The sequence below is a fragment of the Salvia splendens genome, chromosome 15 (genome assembly GCF_004379255.2).
Source record: "Salvia splendens isolate huo1 chromosome 15, SspV2, whole genome shotgun sequence".
In the NCBI taxonomy this organism is placed as follows: Eukaryota; Viridiplantae; Streptophyta; class Magnoliopsida; order Lamiales; family Lamiaceae; genus Salvia; species Salvia splendens.
The window spans coordinates 2,560,949-2,587,722 of record NC_056046.1 but is presented as its reverse complement, the minus strand read 5'-3'; the positions used below and the strand labels follow the sequence as shown (position 1 = coordinate 2,587,722).

At 39.6% G+C, this 26,774-nt stretch overlaps 5 protein-coding genes across 5 annotated transcripts; all 5 read left to right on the top strand.

Annotated features, from left to right (window-relative positions):
- Window positions 1–943: 943 nt before the first annotated feature.
- Window positions 944–2,749, top strand: LOC121767378 (berberine bridge enzyme-like 18). The gene has a single exon (XM_042163632.1). The coding sequence runs from the start codon at window positions 983–985 to the stop codon at window positions 2,585–2,587; it is 1,605 nt and encodes a 534-aa protein (XP_042019566.1). The 5' UTR covers window positions 944–982; the 3' UTR covers window positions 2,588–2,749.
- Window positions 2,750–4,259: 1,510 nt separating this feature from the next.
- On the top strand, window positions 4,260–5,018 carry LOC121768639 (tetrahydrocannabinolic acid synthase-like). Its single transcript, XM_042165171.1, has one exon. The coding sequence runs from the start codon at window positions 4,260–4,262 to the stop codon at window positions 5,016–5,018; it is 759 nt and encodes a 252-aa protein (XP_042021105.1).
- Window positions 5,019–18,083: 13,065 nt separating this feature from the next.
- On the top strand, window positions 18,084–19,886 carry LOC121767152 (berberine bridge enzyme-like 8). Its single transcript, XM_042163356.1, has one exon. It carries the CDS (start codon window positions 18,119–18,121, stop codon window positions 19,715–19,717), a length of 1,599 nt encoding a protein of 532 aa, XP_042019290.1. The 5' UTR covers window positions 18,084–18,118; the 3' UTR covers window positions 19,718–19,886.
- Window positions 19,887–21,844: 1,958 nt separating this feature from the next.
- Window positions 21,845–23,428, top strand: LOC121768638 (berberine bridge enzyme-like 18). Its single transcript, XM_042165169.1, has one exon. The coding sequence runs from the start codon at window positions 21,845–21,847 to the stop codon at window positions 23,426–23,428; it is 1,584 nt and encodes a 527-aa protein (XP_042021103.1).
- A 1,138-nt stretch (window positions 23,429–24,566) lies between these two features.
- On the top strand, window positions 24,567–26,186 carry LOC121768637 (berberine bridge enzyme-like 18). Its single transcript, XM_042165168.1, has one exon. It carries the CDS (start codon window positions 24,567–24,569, stop codon window positions 26,184–26,186), a length of 1,620 nt encoding a protein of 539 aa, XP_042021102.1.
- The last annotated feature ends 588 nt before the right edge of the window (window positions 26,187–26,774 follow it).

Here is a 26,774-nt window from a genome sequence, read left to right as displayed (position 1 = left end):
TATTTTAATCCATCCGAAGGTAAATAAGTCATACTAACATGTTACGAAGATTTAACTTCATTCCAGTAGGTTTTTACTTCATTCCAGTAGGATTATTACTTCATTCCAGTACGTAAATGCGGTTTCGCCGTCGCGTGCCGTTCTTTCTCTCTACAATATCTATCACCACCGCCACAACGCTGATATGGTGTAATAAACACATAGAATGATGTAATAAATTATTGGAATGAAATATGTGTAGAAGCATTTGAAGTCCTACTGGAATGAAGTAAAAACCTTATCCAATGAAGTAATAATGTTTCTGAATGAAGTAATAAACGTACTTGAATAAATTGCATTTTTTAATGTAAATATAGTAAGAACTCCGGTCAATGAATTCAAATGAAACATATGTTGAATCATTTCAAAACCTACTGGAAGAAAGTAAAAACATGTTGTAGTTTCAAGGTAATTACGTACGGAATGAAGTAATAAACCTATACAATGAAGTAAAATGAGCTTATAATGAAGACCGAAAAATTTACACAGCAGCACATCTCATCAAAAAAACTAGATCTAATGGCCTAGATTTGGTCTCTAGTTCGGTCTTTAAAATTATATATATATATATATATATATATATATATATATATATATATATATAAAATACTCTACTAAACATACACTTATCCTTGCCAATTGTGTTAATTAGACTTTTGATTAACGTTTTTTTTCTCTCGCATTCAAGCTGAATCAGTGAACAAATCAAAAGATAATGTCAAACGATGTATCTTTCTTTCTCCCTTACTAGAAACTTTCAACTTTGAAGAACTAATGCAAAAGGAGGACATTCACACTAAATTAATGTGGCCTTGATTAATCTACAAAGTGAACAATACTTCAAAATCTAACGTATTGAATTCACACTTTCGCATACTATTTTTTTCCTATAAATACATTAAGATGGATACTCCCAAAATCACAAATTCACCATAATCTCTCAATGATGAATATTCCAAACATATTCACTCTTCTTCTCCTAATTATCTCATTATCCTCACTCGCAGCTTCAGCTGATCAAGATTTTGTTGAATGTCTAACCCAACAATTCAACAACTATTCTTCGATTTCAAGCAACGTTTACACCCCTACCAACTCATCCTACTCTTCAATCCTTAGATTCTCCATCCAAAGTCTAAGATTCGCCTTAGATTCCACTCCAAAGCCCCTTGTAATAATCCAACCGGAATACGAATCACAAATCCCTCCGGTCATCTACTGCGCTAAGGCTACCGGCTTGCAGATCAGAACCCGAAGCGGTGGCCATGACTACGAGGGACTATCGTACGTCGCCCAAGTCCCGTTCGTCATCCTTGATTTGATCAATCTCAGTGAAATCACAGTCGACGAAGTTGAGAAAACTGCGTGGGTTGGGTCCGGTTCAACCACCGGTTCTCTTTACTACGCAGTCGCGCAGAAAAGCCCGGTTTTAGGGTTTCCTGCAGGCGTTTGCACGACGATAGGCATCGGTGGGCACTTCAGTGGAGGAGGCTATGGGACATTGATGCGAAAATATGGCCTGTCCTCGGACCAGGTCATCGATGCGAGAATAATCGACGTTAACGGCAGAATCCTCGACAGGGAATCAATGGGCGAGGATCTGTTCTGGGCCATCAGAGGTGGCGGAGGCGCCAGTTTCGGCGTGATCACTTCCTGGAAGGTACAACTGGTGGACGTTCCAGAAAAGGTCACCTTTTTCAACATCGGCCGAACCCTCGAGCAAAACGCAACTCAACTAGTCCACAGATGGCAATCCATTGCACCCGAATTCGACAAAGATTTGTTCATGAGAATCATCCTTGTCCCGGAGAATGTGAGCTCCGGTGCACAAGGAAGGAACAAGACGATTCGAGCTACATTCAACTCACTCTTCCTCGGAGAAATCGAAAAATTGCTTCCGTTGATGCAAGAGAGCTTCCCTGAATTAGGGTTAGTGAGAGAAGACTGCACCGAGATGAGCTGGATCCAATCCATCTTAACCTTCGCCGGTTTCCCAATCGATGCACCGGAGATTCTACTCAACAGAACTCAACCAGCAGTGAGATACTACAAGGCGAAATCCGACTACGTGGAGAAGCCTATACCCGAATCCGGGCTCGAAGGTGTGTGGAGGCGGATGTACGAGGCGGAGGCCGACCAGTCGGTTCTCATCTTCAGCCCTTACGGCGGAAGGATGGACGAGATTCCGGCCTCCGCCACGCCGTTTCCTCACAGGGTTGGAAACTTGTACAAAATCCAGCATTTGGTGTATTGGGACGAAAGCGAGAATCAAGATTCCGGAAGCTACTTAGATTGGATGAGGAGATTATATAGTTACTTTGCTCCATATGTTTCGAGTTCTCCGAGAGCTGCGTACCTCAACTACAGAGATCTCGACATCGGAGTTAATAACCCTAATGGGAGGACGAGCTATGCGCAAGCGAGCGTTTGGGGTAAGAAGTATTTCAAGGATAATTTCGATCGTCTTGTTCGGGTGAAGACAGTGGTTGATCCGCAGAATTTCTTCAAGAATGAACAGAGCATTCCGTCGTTGTTCTATCTAGGATAAATGAATCAGGATCTGTTTACAAGTTTGATTGCATGCTCGTCTCTTTATATGTGTTATTGTCTGATTATAAATAAGATGTATTTATAACTGTTTGATGCCATGCATATTGTAGTAAAGAAGATTTGTTTTAGGTTTTTGTAATATCAATGAATAAGATTTATTGTGTTGAAAGTGTTGTGAAAAGATGAAATGTTGTGAATGATGATGAGACGATTTTGACAACTAGGAGAATATAGTACTCCATGTAAGAATGAATATGGCAAAACAGCCCACTAAGATAATTTGTGAACTTTAATCTAAAATACAATTCAACCTTAAAAACAGCCCAATAAGCAATCCTCACAAAAGTGAGTTGTACGAAATTATACAAAACCCTAAACCCTTAACCTTCATCATCATGTCTAGTTATGCTACTCCCTCTGTTCCGCAGCAGTGGATGTGTTTCTTTTCGGCACGAAATTTAAGAAAAATTGTGTTAAGTGAGTTACGTAAAAAAAGAATAAAGTAGGAAATGAAAAAGGTAGAGAGATGAATAGAGAATAAAGTAAGAGAGAGTAAAGAAAGCGAGAAAAATGTGTTGACTTTTACTAAAAAAAGAAATGACCCCACTACTATTGAACGGTTTACAGATGGAGTATTATTCAAAGACAAATATATACTCCTTCAGTCCCACCCTAAGTGGAACATTTATTTTTCAACACGAGATTTTATATAGTGTTGTTTTATAAGTTAAGTGTGGAGAAGATAAAGTAAGAGTGAGAAAAATGTATATATATAGAGAGGGATGTTTATGGGTCGGGACGGAGGGAATATTAGTTTGAAATGACTATATAATCAATTTAAAATGAGGTCTATTTGATTAAAAAAACTTATCAAAAATAAAAAATGAACTAATATTGTGGATATACCAAAATAAAAAAAATAAAATTAATCTTGAAAAGAATACAAACCACTTATAGCTTATTAATTAGCTTAGTACACTTCTTGACTTACAGAAAAATAGCTATGCCTCGTGACCAAAATTATAAAAGATCAAAGTCGATAGCCTAGTTAGCAAATATCTAGCTAGGTCAATGGTCAAGATTCTAGAATTGCAACACGGAAATATCTAACTCTCGTTTATCTAAAGTTTCCAATAGTCTGCAATGAATCTTTGATTAATATTAAACACGAGGAATTTGACATATCAATAGTTGGAATTTAACTTGGAATTGGGCTATGCTAAAATCTTTTTCTCAATAGCACATTTATTGAAGCTGACCGACATGATGTGATTCCTTTCAAAATGTCAACTCTTTAGAAAATAGTACTCCCTCCGTTCCGGACTACTCACACATTTCCTTTTCGGCACGGAGATTAAGGAATGAGTGTATAGCAAAGTCAACAATTGCGGCTGTAGGTGATAATTTTTACTAAAAATGGAAAGAGTGCAAATAACTTGGGACGCCCAGAAAGGAAATAAGTGCAAATAGTCCGGGACGGAGGGAGTATCACATAGGATAGTTGGCCGGACTACACATGGTAGGGGTTTATTATTAATTTTGTAGGATTTATTAATATATTAGGCATATTCCAATTGTGGATATTTATAAAAAGAGGTTAATTGCGAGAAGAATTACTCAAATCATTTTAAAACCTAAACTATTTAGTTTTCTTTTCAATTGTTGAAATCATGAAATCTTCCACTACATTTACTACATTGATTCTTCTTACCATCACTTCGTTCTCACGAGCATCGTCATCATCTACAGAAAATTTTCTTGAATGTTTGTCCAAACAATTCATCAAATACTCTTCCATTTCCAACGATGTCCACACCCCAATCAACTCTTCTTACTCATCTATCTTGAAATTCTCTATCCAGAATCTGAGATTCGCAACAAATTCTACTCCGAAACCGCAAGTGATCATCACACCAGAGCACGAATCCCAAATCCCGCCCGTCATATACTGTGCTAAAAAGAATGATTTACAAATCAGAACTCGAAGCGGCGGCCATGACTTCGAGGGACTATCTTATGTCTCACAAGTCCCGTTCGTGATCATTGATTTGTTCAAACTCAGTGATACCCGAGTTGATGTCGCGATAAAAACTGCGTGGGTTGGAGCCGGTGCAACCATCGGTTCTTTATATTACAGGATCGCTGAAAAAAGCCCGGTTCTAGGGTTTCCCAGTGGGAACTGCGCAACCGTTGGCCTTGGCGGGCAAATCAGCGGAGGTGGCATCGGCCTAATGCCGAGAAAATACGGGCTCGCTGTAGATACCGTCGTCGATGCAAGAATAGTCGATGTGAACAGTAGAATCCTCGACAGAAAATCAATGGGCGAAGACCTGTTCTGGGCCATTAGAAGCGGCGGGTTTTGGCGTAATCACTGCATGGAAGGTGCAACTGGTGGATGTTCCGAAAACAGTCACTGTTTTCAATATTGACATAACAATAGAATAGAACGCGACTCAACTGGTTCACCGCTGGCAGTACATTGCTCCAGAAGTGAGCAGAGATTTGCTCATCGGCCTCGTCGAAACAAGGCAGGGTTCCACAGTTAGGGTTTCATTCTATTCATTGTTTCTTGGCGGAATCGAGAGATTATTGTTGATCATGAAAGAGAGTTTCCCTGAGTTAGGGTTAGTGAAAGAAGACTGCACCGAGACGAGCTGGATAAAGGCGGTATTGTCCATCGGAGCCGGTTATCCTATTGAAACTCCGACACAAGTTCTTCTCAACAGAACTAATATCTACAAAGGATACTTCAAAGCTGTTAGAATAATATCCCTTAGAATCAGGCATGAATGTGTAATTGATCTAGAGAATATCTTGCCAAGAATAGAGGGACATTTATTGTAAATTAGGTTTACCTTGTATAGGATGAAATTAGCCTATAAAGGCATGTCTCTGTAATACTCTTCAGTGAATATAATAGAATGAAATTACCCATTACTGATTTCTACATGGCCTCAGAGCAGGAAGAACGATCCTAGGCTCAGAAAAATTTCATCATAGCCATTACCAAATTCTCGACCTTTCCAACCAAAAATCAAGTCCAGAAACCATAACCTGCATCGAAACATGTCAGACACGGAGGAGGAGAAACCCAATCCAGATCAGACAAAGAGTCTACGAAACTGCAAAAGTATTACCGTGGCATTCAAATTGAATGGAAAGAATTACCCTCTATGGTCTCGACTAATGAAAGTCAAGATTGGGGGAAGAGGAGCTTACTCCTACATTAGGAACGAACCTCCGGAAGCGGGCAGCAAGGGGTTCGACGAGTGGGAGGAGAACGACCTTGTGGTGTTCTCGTGGATCGTCGACAATATTGAGAACGAAATTGTCGCTGATTTCGCGCACCATCTGACATCAAAGGCTTTGTGGGACAGCCTCGCGGTCACGTTCGAAAACAAGGCAGACCGCTATCTCATCTATGATCTAGAAGAAAAAGCAATCAATATCAAACAAGGCGATCTCGATCTAGAAACATACTATCGAAGGATTCATGGGCTATGGATCAATATAGATCGCTGTCAGAAACAACCTATCAACTGCTGTGACAAGGGGATCGATCAATTTCGAACCCATTCGAACTCAAAACGACTGATCAAGTTCTTAACCGGATTGAATCAAGAGTATGACTCGATCCGGAGGGACATCCTCAAAGAAGACCCAGCCCCATCAGTAGAAGCGGCATATAGATGGGTGAAGACGGAGGCGGCTCGACGTCGCATCATGCCACCGACGTCGTCCTCACCCACCGACGCCAACGGTGGAAACACCGATTCATCACTTGGGAGAGAAATTGGCCACGGTTTCGCCGCACAGAGCAACCGCCCATCACACCGCAACAGCCAGCCACCACCACGCTTCGCAGCCACCGGCCGACCGACGGGAAATCGCCCAGATACCTCGAAGCTATGGTGCTCCCACTGTGGGAGGCAAAAACATACATGGGAGACATGCTTTAAGCGATTAGGCTACCCGGAATGGTGGGAGGATAGGCAGAAGGCTAGGGCTACCCAAACTCAGGCGAAGATGGCCGTCGGGGTGAACGGTGACGGAGCACCGCGACGAATTGAAACCGACAACCATGGGGAAAAGACTGGACCGGGGTCCGGGAAGCATCAGGCGAGTCCGCCGGCCGGCGGCAACGTACGGGGCACCGGCAATTTCGCGGAATGGACAGAGCCGACTGGCGGCGGGAGAGGAGGTAACGGTTTTGGTGTTATGCCAAACCATACACACTCTTGTCAATTTAAGAATAAAGCCTTAAGTTACTTGAAATTAAAAAAGGAACCCCATCTTTTTCAAGTCAAGCCACCCAACTTCCTGAAATTCGAAAATAGACCCCCAGATACCCAGAAATTGCATAACTGCCCTAATTTTGTGCATGTTAATCAGTTTGCACCCCTACGAAATATTTCCGCTGCGTTTCATGTTTCTAGTAATACAAATGCTACTGGTTGGATATTTGATTGCAGGGCAACTGACACTATGACACCCTATCGGAGTGATTTTGTTGAACTACATGATGTTACTAAATCTTATATTAAGACTGCGAGTGGGGAGTTTATCACCGTTATGGGGGCGGGTACTATTGAAATATCACCTACTCTCCGGCTCACAAATTGTTTATATGTTCCCACATTATCCCAGAGATTGATGTCTATTAGTCATGTGACTAAAGAACTGAATTGCACACTTCTAATGCAACCGGACTTTTGCATCTTGCAGGATATTCTGACGAGGAGGATTCTTGGGCGTGGCACTGAGAAACATGGACTCTACTATGTGGACGAGATAGCTCAAACTGGCAGTGCAATGTTGGCTCACGGATCCACGAAACAGGAAACTTGGCTCTGGCACCGAAGACTAGGACATCCATCTCCTGGTTACTTTAAATTACTTTATCCGAACTTTTCAATTCCTTCTGATTTTCCTTGCGAAACTTGTGTTTTGGCCAAGAGCCACCGACAGTCCTTTAAACCTACAAACACTCGTATGAAATCCATGTTTTCTTTAGTACATTCTGATGTTTGGGGTCCCGCACCAATTATTGGTGGGAATGGTTTTCGATACTTTGTGATTTTTATTGACGACTGCACTAGAATGACATGGATATATTTCTTGAAAAACAAATCTGATGTGTTTGATAGATTTAACTCCTTTTTCAACTTAGTCCATACACAATTCCAAACCACTATTAAAACCCTTAGGTCAGATAATGGGAGGGAATTCGTTAACAATGATATGACCCAGTTTTGCAAAGAAAAAGACATAATTCACCAGACCTCTTGTGCCTATACATCAGAACAAAATGGGGTGGCGGAGCGGAAAAATAGGACAATCCTAGAAATGACCCGAGCTATAATGATTGACTCTAAAGTCCCCACATATTTCTGGCCTGAAGCAATTGCTACATCCGTCTACCTCATTAACCGTCTCCCTACCAAGATCCTGAACATGAAAACCCCTCTTGATGCACTATCCAAACAAGCTAAGATACCCGAACACTTGAACCTCCAACCCAGAGTCTTTGGCTGTTCCGTCTATACCCATATCCCTAAACATGAGAGAACCAAATTGTCTCCCTGTGCAACCAAATGTGTCTTAGTAGGGTATGGGGTGAACCAAAAAGGGTACAGATGCTTCGATCCTCACACTCGAAAAATCACTACCACTATGAACTGTAACTTCCTTGAAACCGAATTTTTCTATGACACCCACCTTAGTAGTCAGGGGGAGAATGGTCTAGATAACTCTAATTCCGAGGACTATCTAAGTTGGGTTGTGCCATTGTCAAGCTCCTCGATTGGGGGTCCACAAGACCCAGTGACAGTCGCTGCTACCGAGCAAGTCTCACCACAAGAGCCATCTCATCCGCCCCCTAGCAATCCTTCACCGACGATATCCGAGGTAATTTCTGAGCCTTGTGCTATTGAGAGGAAGATAACACTGTGGATGGAGATACCGGGAGATATGTGCTCCTCATAGAAGTACAAGGGGAGTTCCGCCGAAGAAGTATTCCCCTGAAAAGATAGGGAAGAAGAGTCGTTATGGGGTGGCGAACTTTGCTCAGGGAAACTTAACAAAAATGGCACGGGCATTTGAAGCTGCACTATACGAAGAAGAGGAAATCCCACAGACAGCAGAAGAAGCAATGAAGCATAAGAAGTGGAGGGAAGCAATGCTTGTTGAAATGAAAGCGTTGATGAAGAATAGTACATGGGTTAAGGAAAAATTGCCCGAAGGAGCTAGACCCGTCGGATGCAGATGGGTGTTCACGATCAAACAAAGACCAGATGGGACTATCGAGAGGTATAAGGCACGACTCGTGGCGAAGGGATACACCCAGACATACGGCGTGGACTATGCTGAAACATTCTCACCAGTTGCCAAGATTAATACCGTGAGAGTATTGTTCTCCATCGCAGCCAACAAGGACTGGCCTCTTCACCAGTTCGACGTGACAAATGCGTTCCTACACGGTGAGTTGACGAAACCAGTATACATGGAACCACCGCCGGGGTTCACGGGAGAGTTTTCTGATGGGGAAGTCTGTCAGCTTAAGAAGACGTTGTACGGACTGAAACAGTCTCCACGAGCATGGTTTGGGAGATTACAGAAGTAATGAAGAAGTATGAGTATAGGCAGAGTAACTCAGATCATACTCTGTTTCTCAAGAAAAGGAAATGGAAGATCACGTGCTTAATCATATATGTAGACGACATGATCATTACTGGAGATGACGAGGAGGAGATAGCCGAACTAAGGAAGAATTTGTTTTAGGAGTTCGAGATGAAAGACCTAGGCCCTCTCAAGTACTTCTTGGGAATAGAGGTACTAAGGTCAAAAAGGGGAATCTTTATAAATCAGAGGAAGTATATACTAGATCTACTAGCAGAAGTAGGAATGATTGACTGCAAGCCCGCAGATACTCCAATGGTACAGAACCATGGATTACAGATAAGGGAAGGAGCAAACTTGGCCGATAGGGGGAGATATCAGAGGTTAGTTGGGAAACTCATTTATTTATCCCATACTAGACCAGACATTGCGTATGCAGTTGGAGTAGTCAGCCAATTTATGCACGCACCGCAAGAGGAACATTGGGAAGCAGTTTTGAGAATTGTTCGGTATCTGAAGGGAACAACTGAGCATGGACTTCTATTTGGAAAACGCGGACATTTGGAGATACATGGTTTCACTGATGCAGATTGGGCAGGAAATCCGAATGATCGGAAGTCGACTGCAGGGTATTTTACCTTTGTAGGAGGTAACCTTGTCACATGGAGAAGCAAGAAGCAAAAGGTTGTAGCACTCTCAAGTGCAGAGGCGGAATTCAGAGGAATCAAGAGTGGATTAACAGAGGTTCTATGGTTACGACGACTCATGACAGAATTGGACCTTCGGTCGGTCCATCCTTGCAAATTGTTCTGTGATAACAAGGCATCGATAAGTATCTCTGAAAACCCAGTTCAACATGATAGAACGAAACATGTGGAGGTAGATCGACACTTCATAAAGGAGAATCTTGAAGCAAAAATTGTGGAGATGCCATATGTGAAATCCAAAGATCAACTGACCGACATCTTGACGAAAGCGGTGGACTCGAAGTTTTTTCGAGAAGTACTGTACAAGCTAAGTATCGGAAACTCCGTTACTTAGCTTGAGGGGGAGTGTTAGAATAATATCCCTTAGAATCAAGCATGAATGTGTAATTGATCTAGAGAATATCTTGCCAAGAATAGAGAGACATTTATTGTAAATTAGGTTTACCTTGTATAGGATGAAATTAGCCTATAAAGGCATGTCTCTGTAATACTCTTTAGTGAATATAATAGAATGAAATTACCCATTAGTGATTTCTACAAAAGCCAAGTCTGATTTTGTGCAAGAACCAATTCCTGAATCCGGATTCGAAGGTGTGCGGAGGCTGTTGCTCGAGCCAGAAGGCGCTCAAGCTCGCCTAGAGATGGTTCCGTATGGAGGAAGAATGGCGAAGATTTCTGACTCCGCGATTCCGTTTCCTTATAGAGCTGGCAACTTGTATGAAATCTTGCTGCTGGCGAACTGGAGAGAAGACGAGAATCGAGATTCTGGCAAGTACATAAGCTGGATTAGAAGGCTCGAGAGTTACTTGATGCCTTATGTTTCGAGGAATCCGAGGGAGGCGTATATAAATGCTAGAGATCTCGACCTCGGAGCCAACAACGTTCAAGGGAAGACGAGCTACGCGCAAGCCAGCGTTTGGGGGAAGAAATATTTCAAGAGCAATTTCGATCGTCTTGTTAGGGTTAAAGCAGTGGTTGATCTGAAGAATTTCTCCAGGAACGAGCAAAGTATCCCACCGTTTCTCTTACATTGAGAATTAAATGTGTTTGATTCCGCCATAATATGCCATGACATAATAAATAAAGTAAAAATATGTTTTCGTTTGTACTATTTGATGTGTTGCTGCAATTTGGATTTGGTAGTGGAAAAATGATTTTAGTAATTATTTTATGGCAATCTGTTGTAACAATGCAGGATTTGTTCATGGAAATAACTACCCCCAATTCCATAAAAATATGCACACATTTGTGGGCTTGAATTTTAAAATCACTGGATTTGGCGATGGACGACAATCGATTGTGGAGGGTATTTAAAAAAGAACCAATAATAATCTAAAGAAAATACAAGGGCTGGGCCTAGTTCTGGATGCTCTTATTATTTGAAGCCCATCGGATACGGCCTTGTTCTTAGGCCCATATAATCAGATCACTTCTTTTTATTTTTTTTGTTTCTTGTGTTTCGATAGTAAATTTTCAATTATAAATTAGGGTTCATTATTTTTTTTTTTAAATTAACTTCATATAAATTAGGGTTCATTATATATAGTAACTTTTCAGCATTTAGTTCAGATATGCATCAGCGTGTACGCCGTGCTCCAATAAAATATCCATCGGTTGATAAGTCAATTTGTGTTATCCTTAACTTAATCGGTCGTAGTACACGTCTTGACTTAACACAAAAATAGCTATTCCTCGTTGCCAAAATTATAAAAGATCAAAGTCGACAGCCTAGTTAGCAAATACTCCCTAAGTCTGCAAAATGTTGTCCATATTTGACTCAACATGGATTTTAAGAAATGCGAAGAAAAGTAAGTGGAAAAAAGTAATGGAATATATGTCCCACATTTATATATTAGTTTTAAAATAAAATGTGTGTGTAATGTGATGTGTAATTTTAGGTCTTTTTAAATCAGAATAGATATGCACTCAAGTTCACAAAATTATCCCTAATATTACCACTTCACTGCAAGAGTACAGCTTCGTGTGTAGTAATTTAAGGTGTCGATCCACAGGGAAGGTAAGTTCGTTGAACTCCAAATAAATAAAAATAACAGTAAAGATGAATGTGTTTGTTTGAAGTTTGTTTTCTGAAAATAATGAAAAATAAAGTTGAATTCAAATTAACACAAGTGAGACAATTGTTACTCCAAACACTTGTAAACAAAACACGGATTTAACCTATGCATTCAATTCTATCTCATACGTTCGGGACAATTTAAAATTATTCACCCTGCAAGCACTAAACATGCTAAGCATCAATTAGTCAAAGAATAACTAAACACTTACTCTTTAAACCAAATTCAATAATCCTAAGAACCCTACGGAAGCGCGAGATTCAAAGTACAATTGCAATTAAGATCAAAATCCATTATCAAGTTGTCATCTAAACAATTCCAATTGATAATTCATTACCACCACAATCCATCCCAATTCAAGCTAAAGAGGCATTAAATCAAGTCTATAGAATTATCACTAAAGATGCACCTAAAGTAATAAATTCATTCAATTAAATAAGTAGTAATAACTAACATGAGATAAAAACGAGCATAGAATAAATCACGAAATCAAAATGTCATACTACGTGTTTGGAGTAACACAAGATTCTTAGCCTAACATAATTAAACCAAGAACAATGATAAATGGAGATAAAACCCTAGAAACCATGGAGTAAATTTGGAGTAGATGATTGCTGGAATTTTCTCCCTTCTCTTCTCTCTTCGTTTTCTCACGATGAATTCGTCTAGAATCGTCCCCTTTTTCTCGATTGCTCAATGGAGTATCTCAATTTCTTCTCTCTGTCTCCTCCCGGTCAAAAGTGGCGTCTCCCCCTTTTTATATTTTGATTTACTACTCTTCCAAATAGGTCACGCCTACTTCATGTAAATTGGGCCTCTTTTATTATTTTTTTAATAAAGTTGATAGTCCCACTTGTATACTTTGCTGCCAAAACAAATTAAAATCAAATTAGTCATCCAAAATTTGCTATACACCCACACGTAAATCACTCTACATGAAAATATACCAATTAATATATAATAAGTAAACTTCAATAATTTATTGATAGATGATTTTCATATAAAAATCAGATGAAATCTTTGAGTAGAATTAGCATTATTTGATTTACATCATAATGAGTTGGTGGAAATTGGAGATCATTTACCAAAAAATGGAAAATAAGCAAAGTAGACAACAATATTTTGCGGACGGGCTGAAATGGCAAAACTGGACAACATTTCACGGACAGATTGAATATCTAGCTATGTCAATGGTCAAGATTTTGAATTGCAACACGGAAATATCTACTCTCGTTTATCTAAAGTTTCCAATAGTCTGCGATAAATCTTTGATTAATACTCTCTCCGTCTGCAATAAATTGGCACCATTTAATCCAATGTGGATTTTAAAAAATGTAATAGAAAGTGGGTTGAAAAAGTTAGTGGTATGTGGGTCATACTTATATATATTAGTTTTATATTAAAATATGAGTAAGAATGGATAAATGGGATATGAGATTCACTACTAAAAATGGCAAAATTGAATGGTGATAAATTTTTAGGGACGAACGAAAATTAAATTAAGTGATAAATTTTTAGATGCGGATTGTAATATTAAAAAGAAGGAATTTGACTTATCAATTGTTGGAATTTAACTTGGAATTGGGCTATGGTAAATTCTTTTTCAATAGCACATATTTTAAAGCTGACCGAAATGATGTGATTTCTTGCAAAATGTCAATTCTTTAGAAAACACTATCATGTAGGATAGTTGGCCGGACTACACAATATCAGTGTTTTAAAAACCGGACCGGACTGGCCGGTTCGACCGGTTCAACCGCGAACCGGCAGGTAGTCCGGTCCGGTTCACCCCTAAAAATCACTAGCACATTGAATCGCCGCGAACCGGTGGAACCGGCCGGTCCGACCGTGAACCGGAAACCGGTTTTTCACTTTTTCAAAATATTTTTTTAAGATTTGTTGTTACTAAGACTTGAACACATGACCTCATCTCTAAATACCTACTCCTTTACCACTCTACCACATGGTCGTTTTGAAATATTATGAACATTAATTATCCTTATACATTATATCTGAAATTCTTTTTCCACCGAAACTAATAATTCATTTTAATTTTATATTCTTTTAAGAAATTGTTAATTATAATATATTTCTTATAATAATTATACTTTTACAATCACTAATATTTTACAATATAGGAGTTTATAATTATACATAGAGTTTAATACTAGTTTTTAATATTGTGTATTATAATTTATTATTGTATTTAAACTTAACATCATTAAATATTCTAATATACTAGTACCAGACTTGTTTTCTATAATAATAATATTAAATGTATAATACTATAATATTTATTGATAAAACATTTAATTAAATTTTATTATTTACTACTAAATAAATAAATATATATATATATATATATATATATAAACAGTATTCCGGTTCAACCAATGGTTCGACCAGTGAACCGGTTGAACCAGTGAACAGCGGCGGATGGAGGTGGGGTCGAGTGGGGTCGGCCGACCCCACCGCCATCCCTGGTGAACTGCTGGTATACTCCTCCCAACCGCCCCCGACCCCACGGCGTTCGGAACTCTGCCCCATGATTCATCTTCAAGCTGCGCGCATCTTTTGCACCTCCATTGTTGTTTCATCTACTGCTACATCTTTTATGCGTGGGTTTAGGTTTGAGCCTTTTCATTTATTTTAATTAAAACATGCAGGGAATACTTTCTTCATAAATAATTTATCTCTATTATAATGGTTAATACTTTCTTTACAAATTACAACTAAGATTGCTCGGTATCTAAATTAATTTTAATTCAAATTAAGGGTTTGAGGCATAGAGCATAGGCTGTGCAAAAAAAGATTTGGTGCATTATATTATAGGAGTATAGTTTATTGAACATCTTGTATTTATGTTTTATTAATTAATTTATTTTATTATCGTAGTAACCGATAAATTTTAACCTAATTTTAATAGATATTCCTTCCGTCCGATAAAAATATGAATATTTGGAATGAAACGGAAATTAATGTACAATTGTTAAAATAAGAGAGAAATGGAAAGAAAAATTAATTATAGTATTGTTAGTGGAGAATGTGACTCATCTACTAGAAAAGGAAGTTACGAAATACTATAAAAGGAGATAATTTTATGTGACATTCCAAAATGAAAATGTATATATTTTTATGGGACGGATGGAGTAATATCTATCTTTTACTTTTAGTTATTGATTTTAGTTACCTTCTATTTTAGATTAATAGATACTCCATTCGTCCCACAATAAAAGTCATATTTTGTCATTTCGGTCCGTCCTACAATAAGAGTCACATTTCACTTTTATCATAAATGGTAAATAGGTCTCACATTCCACTAACTCACTTCACTCATATTTTATTATAAAAAAATCAATATAAAAAAATGGGCATCATGTTCCACTTACTTTTCCTACCCACTATTCTTTACATTTCTTAAAACTCATGTCTACATCAAATGTGACTCATATTATGGGACGGATAGAGGATTCATTTTTAAAAAAATCTCGAGTTTCCATCAACTCTTCTAATGCTAATGGCGAACAAAAACAACAGCAATTAGAAGATATTTTCGCAACTAATTTTGACAGTATCATAATATCGTAGAAGTACATATAAAATAGAGATATTTAATTTATAATGTATCTTTATAAGTATATATATTAGTATATTTTATTATTTCTTTCGACCCCACGGTATTTTATTCCTGGATCCGCCATTGCCAGTGAACCAGTAAGAGCATCCGCAACGGTGGCGACGGTCGCCACCGCCGTCCGCGCCGCTGGCAAGGCGAAGCACCGCCGTCGTTGCGCTCGCGCCACGCCAGCAAGCAGCTGACGTGGCGGCACGGGATTGGGCAACGGCATAGCCGTTGCCTTCAAAAAAAAATTTTTTTTATTTAAAATCGATTTTTAATTAAAAAACTGATAAAAAAATTCACTTCCCAAAAAAATTATAACCGTTTATTACCGTTTTTTACACTTTTTTTATTATTTTTTTATTTTTTTCCCCTCAAAAATACATACTTTCATCTATAAATACCCCCACTTTCACACCCAAAAATTCACATCAAACTACACAATTCTCATCTTCATTCTCCAATATCAATTCTCATCTTCATTCTCCCATATCCATTTTCATCTTCATTCTCTCATACCCTAACAATGTCCGGCCAAGGCGATGACAACCCGCCCTCTCACGGTTGGAACCCCCAATGGTTCGGGGGACAACCGTTTCCTAGTCCGGAAATGGAATATTCGGCCCCTCCTCTCACCCAAGATTCGGCCGTTCCGGGTGGCTACCGGCCATACCCAATCGACGACCAAGGTGTCTCCGAAGGGCGATACGGGTGGACACCGGAGCCTAGGTCGACCGCCCCTTCCCAAACCCCGACTCCTCCTACTCGCGCCGGTGTCCGCACACCGTACACTCCGGCGGAGATGGATAAATTGTTCAAGGCGTACTTCGAAATCTCCGAAGATGCGGCGGTTGGCACGAACCAATCCGGCGATCACTTTTGGTGGCGCGTCTCTCGCCGGTACAATGCAAACCGGCCGCCGGGAACGATCGAGCGCAACGAGAGTATGGTGCGCAACTGCATCGGCCGAGCCAACGAAGAAATTGGCAAGTTCAATGGCTATTTCCTCCAGGTGTCGCGGAATGCCGGGAGCGGCCGGAGCGAGGTCGACATCATCACTGCCGCGCTGAGCACCTACCAATCCTTGAACGGTAAGTCGTTCAAGTACCTCAACGTTTGGCAGGAAACGCGGTTCCACCCGAGGTATATGGGAGGCGTAACATCCTCCTCTAGCGGCTTCTCCAAACGGTCAAGGTCGCTATCCCTATCCGACTCCGGCTCCGAAGAAGTGGCTAGCCAACTCGCCGGAGCTAACTTGGGTAGCCCCGACGTCGGACCAAGCGGTTCCCAACGCCGACCGCAAGGAAGGAAGAAGGCGGCGGCCGACCGCCGGCGCTCCGCGACTCCATCGGCCCCCGCCCCCGAACCCGCACCCTATGTTCCACCTCCACCCCCGAACAACTCGTTGTGGGCCCTTTTGGCCCAATTCAATATGGCCGATAGGTCAACTATGACCCCCACGCAATTTCAAACGCACGAGGACATGATATTGGGTCTCAAAAAACAATTGGGGTTGGTGCCGTCGGATGCATAGTCTTCCTCGGGTAATATTAGCCAATAATCATGTAATTTTTTATTTTTAGGAGTTTAATTATGTAATTTTTAATTTTTAGGATTTTAATTATGTAATTTTTAATTTTTAGGATTTTAATTATGTCTTTTTTATTTTATTTATAATTTGTAATATTTATTGTGGTTTTTTAATGAATTTTAGTATTATGGAAATGTTTTTGTGTAATTGAATTTAAAATTAATTGTGCTCGTCCTTGCGGAAGAGCACAGCTGTAGGTGTTGTGCTCTTGCCAGAGAGCAGACAGAAAAAGTGGGGTCGGGCCCACAACCGTGCCGCTGGTAAGAGCACGGTTGTGGATGCTCTAACGACGCCGGTTCGCTTGCCGGTCCGGTTTTTAAAACATTGCTACACATGGTAGGGGTTTATTATTAAATTTATTTTCTTTATTTTAGTTTATTAAGTATCATTCTAATTTTAATAAATTTCTCTCCATATATCTACTTACTTACAGTTTAAACGAATTTGTCCCACTATTTTTATTCTCCCTTTAATACATTTTCTTTTTTTCTAATTTATTTATTTATTTCAACTAACAATATTTTAATCCGACAACACAATCTCAACTAAACCTATTAAAATGTTTTGATATCTCATGGTTTCATTGCTAAATATTTATAGGCCCACTTTTCAATAAGTCGTCGCCACTACGTGGATATATAAGGGATGTTCGGTTGCCAAGATTAAATCTCATGATTAAATATGTATCATGTTTGGTTAATAAGATTGAATCCTACAGCTTAATCCTAGATAAATAGTCTCATGATAATTAGTCATAGCCTCTCCCTCCATCTAAAATAATCTCACAACTTAATCCTAGATGAATAGTCTCATGATATTAGTCATGGCAACCGAACGCCACCATAGTGGACTAAATAAGTAAATATATACTACTCCTACGTTACATTGTTACTCACTATTATTTCCACAAGCACTAATCATGAAAGTTTCGAGCATTCTAACTCTCAATTTCATGCTTCTTGCCCTCATTTCATGCTCACAAGCTTCATCTTCTACTAATAATTTTCTCAAATGTCTATCCAAAAAATTCAACAACTACCCTTCCATTTCCAACAACATCTACACCCCAATCAACTCTACATATTCCTCTATCCTGCAAATAACAATCCAAAATCCAAGATTCGCCACAAATTCCACCTCAAAACCGATCGCAATCATCACTCCTCAACACGAATCACAAATCCCACCACTCATCCACTGCGCCAAACATAGCGGCCTTCAGATCAGAACTCGAAGCGGGGGCCACGACTTCGAGGGACTATCTTACGTGTCCCGAGCCCCGTTCGTGATCGTTGATTTGATCAAATTTAGCCAAGTAACGGTCGATGTCGACCACAAAACCGTTTGGGTCGGAGTAGGCGCGACCATCGGTTCTTTATACTACGCGATCTCAGAGAAAAGTCCGGTTCTGGGCTTCCCGGCCGGACTTTGCCCGACCGTGGGGATCGGCGGGCACTTCAGCGGCGGAGGCTACGGGCCAATGATGAGAAAACACGGCATCGCCGCTGACCACGTGATAGATGCGAGAATAGTCGACGTCAACGGCAGAATCCTGGATAGAAAATCAATGGGCGAGGATCTGTTCTGGGCAATCAGAGGCGGCGGTGGGGCCAGCTTCGGCATAATCGTTGACTGGAAGGTGGAATTAGTTGACTTTCCAGAAACAGTCACTGTTTTCAGAGTGAGCAGAACGCTTGAACAGAACGCGACTGGACTCATTCATCGCTGGCAACACGTGGCTCCGAAGCTGGAAAAAGATCTGTTAATCGGGATCATGTTATCCCGAACGAACTCCAATCAATCCAAAAACGGGATGACGGTTGTTGCTTCGTTTTACTCGTTGTTTCTTGGCCCGATCGAAAGGTTGCTCGTAATCATGGAACAGAGCTTCCCAGAGTTAGGGTTAGTGAGAGAAGACTGCAGAGAAACGAGCTGGATACAAGCGATGGTGTTTATATCTGGTGTTCCCATTGAAACTCCGAAGGAAGTTCTGCTCAACAGAACTGATCCCAACACGAGAAGGCCCTTCAAAGGAAAATCAAATTATGTGAAACAACCGATTCCTGAATCTGGCTTGGAAGGGCTATGGAGGCATTTCTTCGAACAAGAAGCTGAATCTGTGCTTTTCTCGATGAATCCTTACGGTGGAAGAATGGCGGAGATCTCTGAATCCGCCATTCCGTTTCCCCATAGAGCTGGCAACTTGTACAAGATGCTGCAGGTGGTTTTCTGGGGAGAGGACGAGAATCGAGATTCTGACAAGTACGTGAAGTGGAGTCGGAGAGTTGACAAGTATTTGACTCCTTATGTTTCGCGGAATCCGAGGGAAGCGTATCTCAACTACAGAGATCTGGATCTCGGAGTCAACGAAGTTGAAGGGGTGACTAGTTATGAAAAGGCTAGTGTTTGGGGGAAGAGATATTTCAAGAACAATTTTGATCGTCTTGTTCGGATTAAGACTCGGGTTGATCCTAAGAATTTCTTTAGGAACGAACAGAGCATTCCGCCTTTGAACTAAATGTAGGGATGATAAGATTCACAAATAAAACAACACATGCTCTCTCGCAAATATGATGTCGTATTATTTGGTGTCCAACACCATGTCAGATTTGATTTGGGTATATTTTAATTTTCTGTATTCCTTTGTCCAAAAAAAGTAATCTGATTTTTAATTTTTGGTCCACTAATACTAGTCACGTTTTTATTTATAGAAACTTTCTCACTACTTTTTTCTCTTTTCTCTTCTATTGTATCAATTACACATCAAAACGCACATAGTCCTAGATTTTTTTTCAATAGTTGATAGAGGGAGTAAAATTTTTTGTTGGTGAATCAAAATTATAAAAAAAAGATCGTGTAAAATGTCAAACAAAGAACAAAAATAAATTTTTTTACAATGCCAAATTTGTCCTTTATTAATCTGTTAAAGGCCCCATTATTACTTTCATCATGGAGTATAATAATGCAACTGGCCCATCATTACTTTGGTGATTCACTAATGTTGTGATTTCCATCTCGGCCTGTCTCCGGCCCGCGTCAAAAAACATATGAAAAATATTTTTCGATTTTGTGTAATAATCGCGAAAATATCATGCGATTTTACATTATTACGCATGAAACTAAGGCTAGCTCAAATCATATCACAACAACCAGTGTTGTTGGAAGAAGACGCGAACATGGATTGCGAGCCAACGAGATCAAAGAGCTTCTTGCATCGTAAGGGTGTAGCATAAATATAAGCTCCTTTAATTATTCAATTAATGATTTCTAATAAATCAACATTGCATCATACGCAAATAAATTCCAGGAAGAATTAATTTAAGACCCAAACCACCGTATTGAGTCATTGACACAATAGCAAATTCATCATCAATAATTTTTACAAAGATGTGTACTTTTATATTGTGGTTTGTAAATTAGGATATGTTGATTTCAACAGTGGCAAATGATTTTGATTGAAATCCATGGGTTCATAATCAATTGTCCCATGGGTTCATAATCAATTGGACAATCGGCCCAATTTTTTTTCGACCCAGATATACTGCTGAGTCAGTTAAATTTGACCCACAGTCGGCAACATGGCTCTGATACCATGATAGAAATCCATGGGTTCCATCCTAAAACCAATTGGTTATAGGATGAGGGCCCATAAGACTTATATACTAGTTTCAGTTTTCTCTTGACACCGATGTGAGACAGTTATATGTTATATTTTTAGTTTCAATTGCCAACAGATTTCAGTAATTAAGGACCTAGAATAGTTGATTCCTAATAACTTTAATTCTTGGGATTAATCTCTAAAAGGTATATAGAAGTAAAATTTTGATATATGCCTACTACCATTGTCGAAATTATTGGTGGTTGATACCAATAATTTTGCACTAAACCATGACCAAAAATGCACACAACAACTAAGTGGCATCTGTCTAATAGAAGGCGGATGTAATGGTAACGCAGAGGCAAAAACTCCACTACCAAGTTTCAATTTTCAAAGTTGGCATAAGTCTCTGCAAAATTCTATCGTGATTTAGAAAATTATTTAATTAGTGGTTTTGTAGTTGCATATAAAATGATTTGGACAAGAGGATAAAATTGATAAGTTGAAAAATTAGAATAAATTTGATACAATTACAAAATGTCAGGATACAATTAGGACTCACTATTTCAAATTCAAATGACCATTTTTTCTGAATAACATTAGAGTTTAGGTGGAATTGAAAAAAAAGTACTTCCTCCGACTCACCATAGCTGATTTTAGGTGGAATAAAGTGGAGAAAATAAAGTAGAGAATTGAGAAAAAGAATAATTATATTATATTTTATCAAAAATAGAAATTACTTAGCTTAAATGAAATATTCAAAATAGAATATAAGTGACCTATAATGAAAAGACGGGTTTATTAGTTAAACATTTTAATTAATGACAGAAGAGAATACTTTTTTTACTACTAAATAAAGATAGTTGGACATTTTAGTAATGATTGAAGAGACAATTTTGACATTTTAATTATGATAGAAGAGACAATTTTTTTACTAAATAAAGAAAATCGACATGTGGATATTCGGAATTTTACTTAACAATTTTTCAGAATCCATTATAACAAGTGTGTTACGCTAATTTATTTTACTACACAATTCTTGATATCATGAAATCTCAGACTATTTTTACTACTACATTCGTTCTTCTTACGATCGCCTCGTTATCACAAGCTTCATCATCTACTGAAAACTTTCTTGAATGTTTGTCCAAACAATTCATCAACTACTCTTCCATTTCCAACGATGTCTACACCCCAATCAACTCTTCTTACTCATCTATCTTGAAATTCTCCATCCAGAATCTGAGATTTGCATCAGATTCTACTCCAAAACCACAAGTGATCATCACACCAGAGCACGAATCCCAAATCCCGCCAGTCATTTACTGTGCCAAAAAGACTGACATACACATCAGAACTCGAAGCGGCGGCCATGACTTCGAGGGACTATCTTACGTATCACCAGTCCCCTTCGTGATCATTGATTTGTTCAAACTCCGTGACATCGCAGTCGACGTCGCGGCAAAAACTGCGTGGGTTGGCACCGGTGCAACCATCGGTTCTTTATATTACAGGATCGCCGAGAAAAGCCCGGTTCTAGGGTTTCCCAGTGGGAACTGCGCAACCGTTGGCCTTGGCGGGCAAATCAGCGGAGGTGGCATCGGCCTAATGCCGAGAAAATACGGGCTCGCTGCAGATAACGTCGTCGATGCAAGAATAGTCGACGTGAACGGAAGAATCCTCCACAAAAAATCAATGGGTGAAGACCTGTTCTGGGCCATTAGAGGCGGCGGGGGCGCCAGTTTTGGCGTAATCACTGCATGGAAGGTGCAACTGGTGGATGTTCCGAAAACAGTCACAATTTTCAATATTGACAGAACGCTAGAACAGAATGCGACTCAACTGGTTCACCGCTGGCAGTACATTGCTCCAGAAGTGAGCAGAGATTTGCTCATCGGCCTCGTCGAAACAAGGCAGGGTTCCACAGTTAGGGTTTCATTCTATTCATTGTTTCTTGGCGGAATCGAGAGATTATTGTTGATCATGAAAGAGAGTTTCCCTGAGTTAGGGTTAGTGAGAGAAGACTGCACCGAGACGAGCTGGATAAAGGCGGTATTGTCCATCGGAGCCGGTTATCCTATTGAAACTCCGACACAAGTTCTTCCTAACAGAACTAATATCTACAAAGGATACTTCAAAGCCAAGTCTAATTTTGTGCAAGCACCAATTCCTGAATCCGGATTCGAAGGTGTATGGAGGCTGTTGCTCGAGCCAGAAGGGGCTCAAGCTCGCCTCGAGATGGTTCCATATGGAGGAAGAATGGCGGAGATTTCCGACTCCGCGATTCCGTGTCCTCATAGAGCTGGCAACTTGTATGAAATATTGCAGATGGCGAACTGGAGAGAAGACGAGAACCGAGATGCCGGAAAGTACATAAGCTGGATCAGAAGGCTCGAGAGCTACTTGACTCCTTATGTTTCGAGGAATCCGAGGGAGGCGTATATCAATGCTAGAGATCTCGACCTTGGAGTCAACAACGTTCAAGGGAAGACGAGCTACGCGCAAGCCAGCGTTTGGGGGAAGAGATATTTCAAGAGCAATTTCGATCGTCTTGTTAGGGTTAAAACCGTGGTTGATCCGAATAATTTCTTCAGGAACGAGCAAAGTATTCCTCCATTTCATTTACATTGAGAATTAAATGTGTTTGATGCCGCCATAATATGCCATGATTTACTTGTATGCAAACTTCATGTCGTCTTAAATAAAAATTCACTGTTGTACGTGGTTTGTGTATATGATTGCGTTGCTGCAATTTGGTAGTTGAATATAGTAATTTTATGACAATCTGTCATTCTGTTGTAACAAAGGGATTTATTTATGAAAGTAGGGCAATCGGCACCACAAGTGATTTTATTAAAATTTTAAAAATTAGCTAATACAATAAAATTAAATTAAATAAGTAGTTATTTATTTTACTTACTACATTGAATAATTTTGCTGAATATGATTAAAAGTTTAAAATTAATTATTCAGTTGCTCTCTTTCTGTAATTACTTAAACGGCTAGAATTTAGCTTTAAACGGCTAGAATTTAGCTTTAAACGGCTAGAATTTAGCCCTGGCGCACTGCAATCACTTGTGCAACACGCGCCAATTTGAATGGCTGAGGAGGGTGCTTGAATTGCACCGCAAGTGGCATACACCTACGTAGTCAAACCTTGTGCATTGATAGATACTTATCAATACAATAACCAAAGGTTAATTGTGGAAATATGAAGAAAATTGAGACTAATTCTTTATATCTACATTCTCAATTCATTAATATTTTATTATAAAATTTAATATTAAAGTAAGATTAATATTTCATCAACTCCTGACTTAATAGTATTTTCTTAAAACTCAAATTGAATAAAAATGAGACAAATATTCGCAGACGAAGGGAGTACTTGAAGTCAAGATAACGAGCACGGCCGCATGCACGCACCAATGCACGCCACGCCGCAATAAGAGTATTTTCTTGTGGTATCCTCTATTTTTATTCTATTTCTTATCTTAAAATTAATGTTACACCATTGATTAATGATCTATGCATTAATCACAATCGTCGTACATATTAGCACAACCCTTGATTAAAATTGTATCACATCGGTTCCACTAAATTGGTGAAATGAACTCTCATGTAAGTATAGACTAAGTAACCGATAATTTCCAGAAATTAACATGTTTTAAACGTCTTGATTTCATTGAAAATTCTACCATGAAATTTCCTCATGTTAAATAGAACTTGAACGCTAGCTAGCTTCCTCCCACAAACAAATCATTTCTCAACTATGATCACTCCAATACGCATTTTCAGTCTTACTTTGATTCTTCTCACCACCATTTCATGTTCACAACCATTATCTTATGCACATAGTAATTTTCTTGAATGTCTATCCAAAGAATTCAACAACTACTCTTCCATTTCCAACAACATTTACACCCCAATCAACTCTTCCTATTCCTACATCCTCCAATTTACCATCCAGAATCCGAGGTTCGCCTCGGATACTACTTCATCACCACTAGTAATAATCACTCCGCAACACGAATCACAGATCCCGCCTTTAATCCGTTGTGCCAGAGACACCGGCATGCAGATCAGAACTCGAAGCGGAGGCCATGACTTCGAGGGACTATCTTACAGAGCAATACAACAAGTCCCGTTCGTGCTCATTGATTTGATCAATCTTAGTGAAATAACAATTGATGTTGTCAGGAAAACGGCCTGGACCGGAGTAGGCGCAACCACTGGTTTGTTATATTACACGATCGCGGAGACAAGTCCGGTTCTAGGGTTTCCTGGCGGCACATGCCCAACCAATGGCCTTGGAGGGTTCATAAGCGGAGGAGGCTATGGCACAATGGTGAGAAAACATGGCCTGGCTGCGGACAACGTCATCGATGCAAGAATAATAGACGCTAGTGGCAGAATTCTCAACAGAAAATCAATGAGCGAGGATCTGTTCTGGGCCATTAGAGGAGGCGGCGGCACCAGCTTTGGCGTGATCACTGCCTGGAAGGTACAACTGGTCGATGTTCCAAAAACAGTCACCGTTTTCAGAACTGGCAGGACATTGGAACAGAACGCAACTCAACTCGTCCACCGCTGGCAATACATAGCTCCGAACTTGGACAAAGATTTGTTCATCGGAGTCATGTTAAACAGAACGAATTCCACCATGAAAGCGACGATTAATGCTACTTTTCACTCGTTGTTTCTTGGCGGGATCGAAAGGTTGCTCTCCATCATGAAAAAGAGTTTCCCTGAGTTAGGGTTAGTGAGAGAAGACTGCGCGGAAGTGAGCTGGATGCAAGCAATGGTGTTTGAAGCTGGTTTCCCCATTGAAACTCCTCCACAAGTCTTACTAAACAGAACTGTGCCCAACACAAGAAGGCCCTTTGAAGGAAAATCAAACTTTGTGCAGGAAGCCATTCCTGAATACGGGCTTGAAGGGCTATGGAGACTGTTTTACGAAGATGAAGCCGAAGAGGCAATAATACTGATGAGTCCTTACGGTGGAAGAATGGCGGAGATCTGCAACTCCGCCACTCCCTTTCCTCACAGAGCTGGTAACTTGTACATAATGTTACAAGCGACGTACTGGGACGAAGGCAAAAATCGGGAATCAGAAAAGTATGTAGAGTGGAGTAGGAGGGTTGACAAATACCTGACTCCTTTTGTTTCGAGGAATCCGAGAGCAGCGTATGTCAACTACAGAGATCTCGACCTCGGAGTGAATAACATTCATGGGGAGACGAGTTATGAACAAGCCAGTGTTTGGGGGAAGAGATATTTCAAGAACAATTTCGATCGTCTTGTTTGGGTTAAGACTATGGTTGATCCGAAAAATTTCTTCAAGAACGAACAGAGCATTCCGCCGATCCAGACACTAAAACATAGTCCTTAAAAATTTAAATAGTACTACTATACTAATTAGTATAATTGCATTAACTACTGCCATAATTTCAGTATGTATGTTAAACTAGATTATAAAGAATAACATATCTAGTTATTATTAGCATTATCTTATATGAATATATTATGTATATTTGTGGATGGTCAAGTTAAATAAACTTCGAGGAAATACCCAATGTGGAGTCGATACAGAACAGGGGAACGGTGAAATTTGATCCCTAGACCTCCCCGACTTATGCAGAAGGTTTTCTCCACACTTGTGATGGAACATAAAAATGATAATAGTATCAAGCACTGCCAAAAACCAACTAAGCTATCCCAATAAAGATTATTTTTTTAATTCTCTGTCTCCATTGTGGACGTGACTTGCGAAGATCAATAGCTCCATTGTTCCAAAAAAATGTTAAACAAAAGTGGGTGAGTCAGAGTCAAAGAATAACAGGCGGATGTTAACTTGTTTTTTTTTCAAAAATAAATATGTATCAACACGACGACGTTTTAATATTAACTACCTGTATAGCATATATATTAATAAGAGTAAAGGCCAAAATTGATCCTGAACATATAGTCATTTTACGAT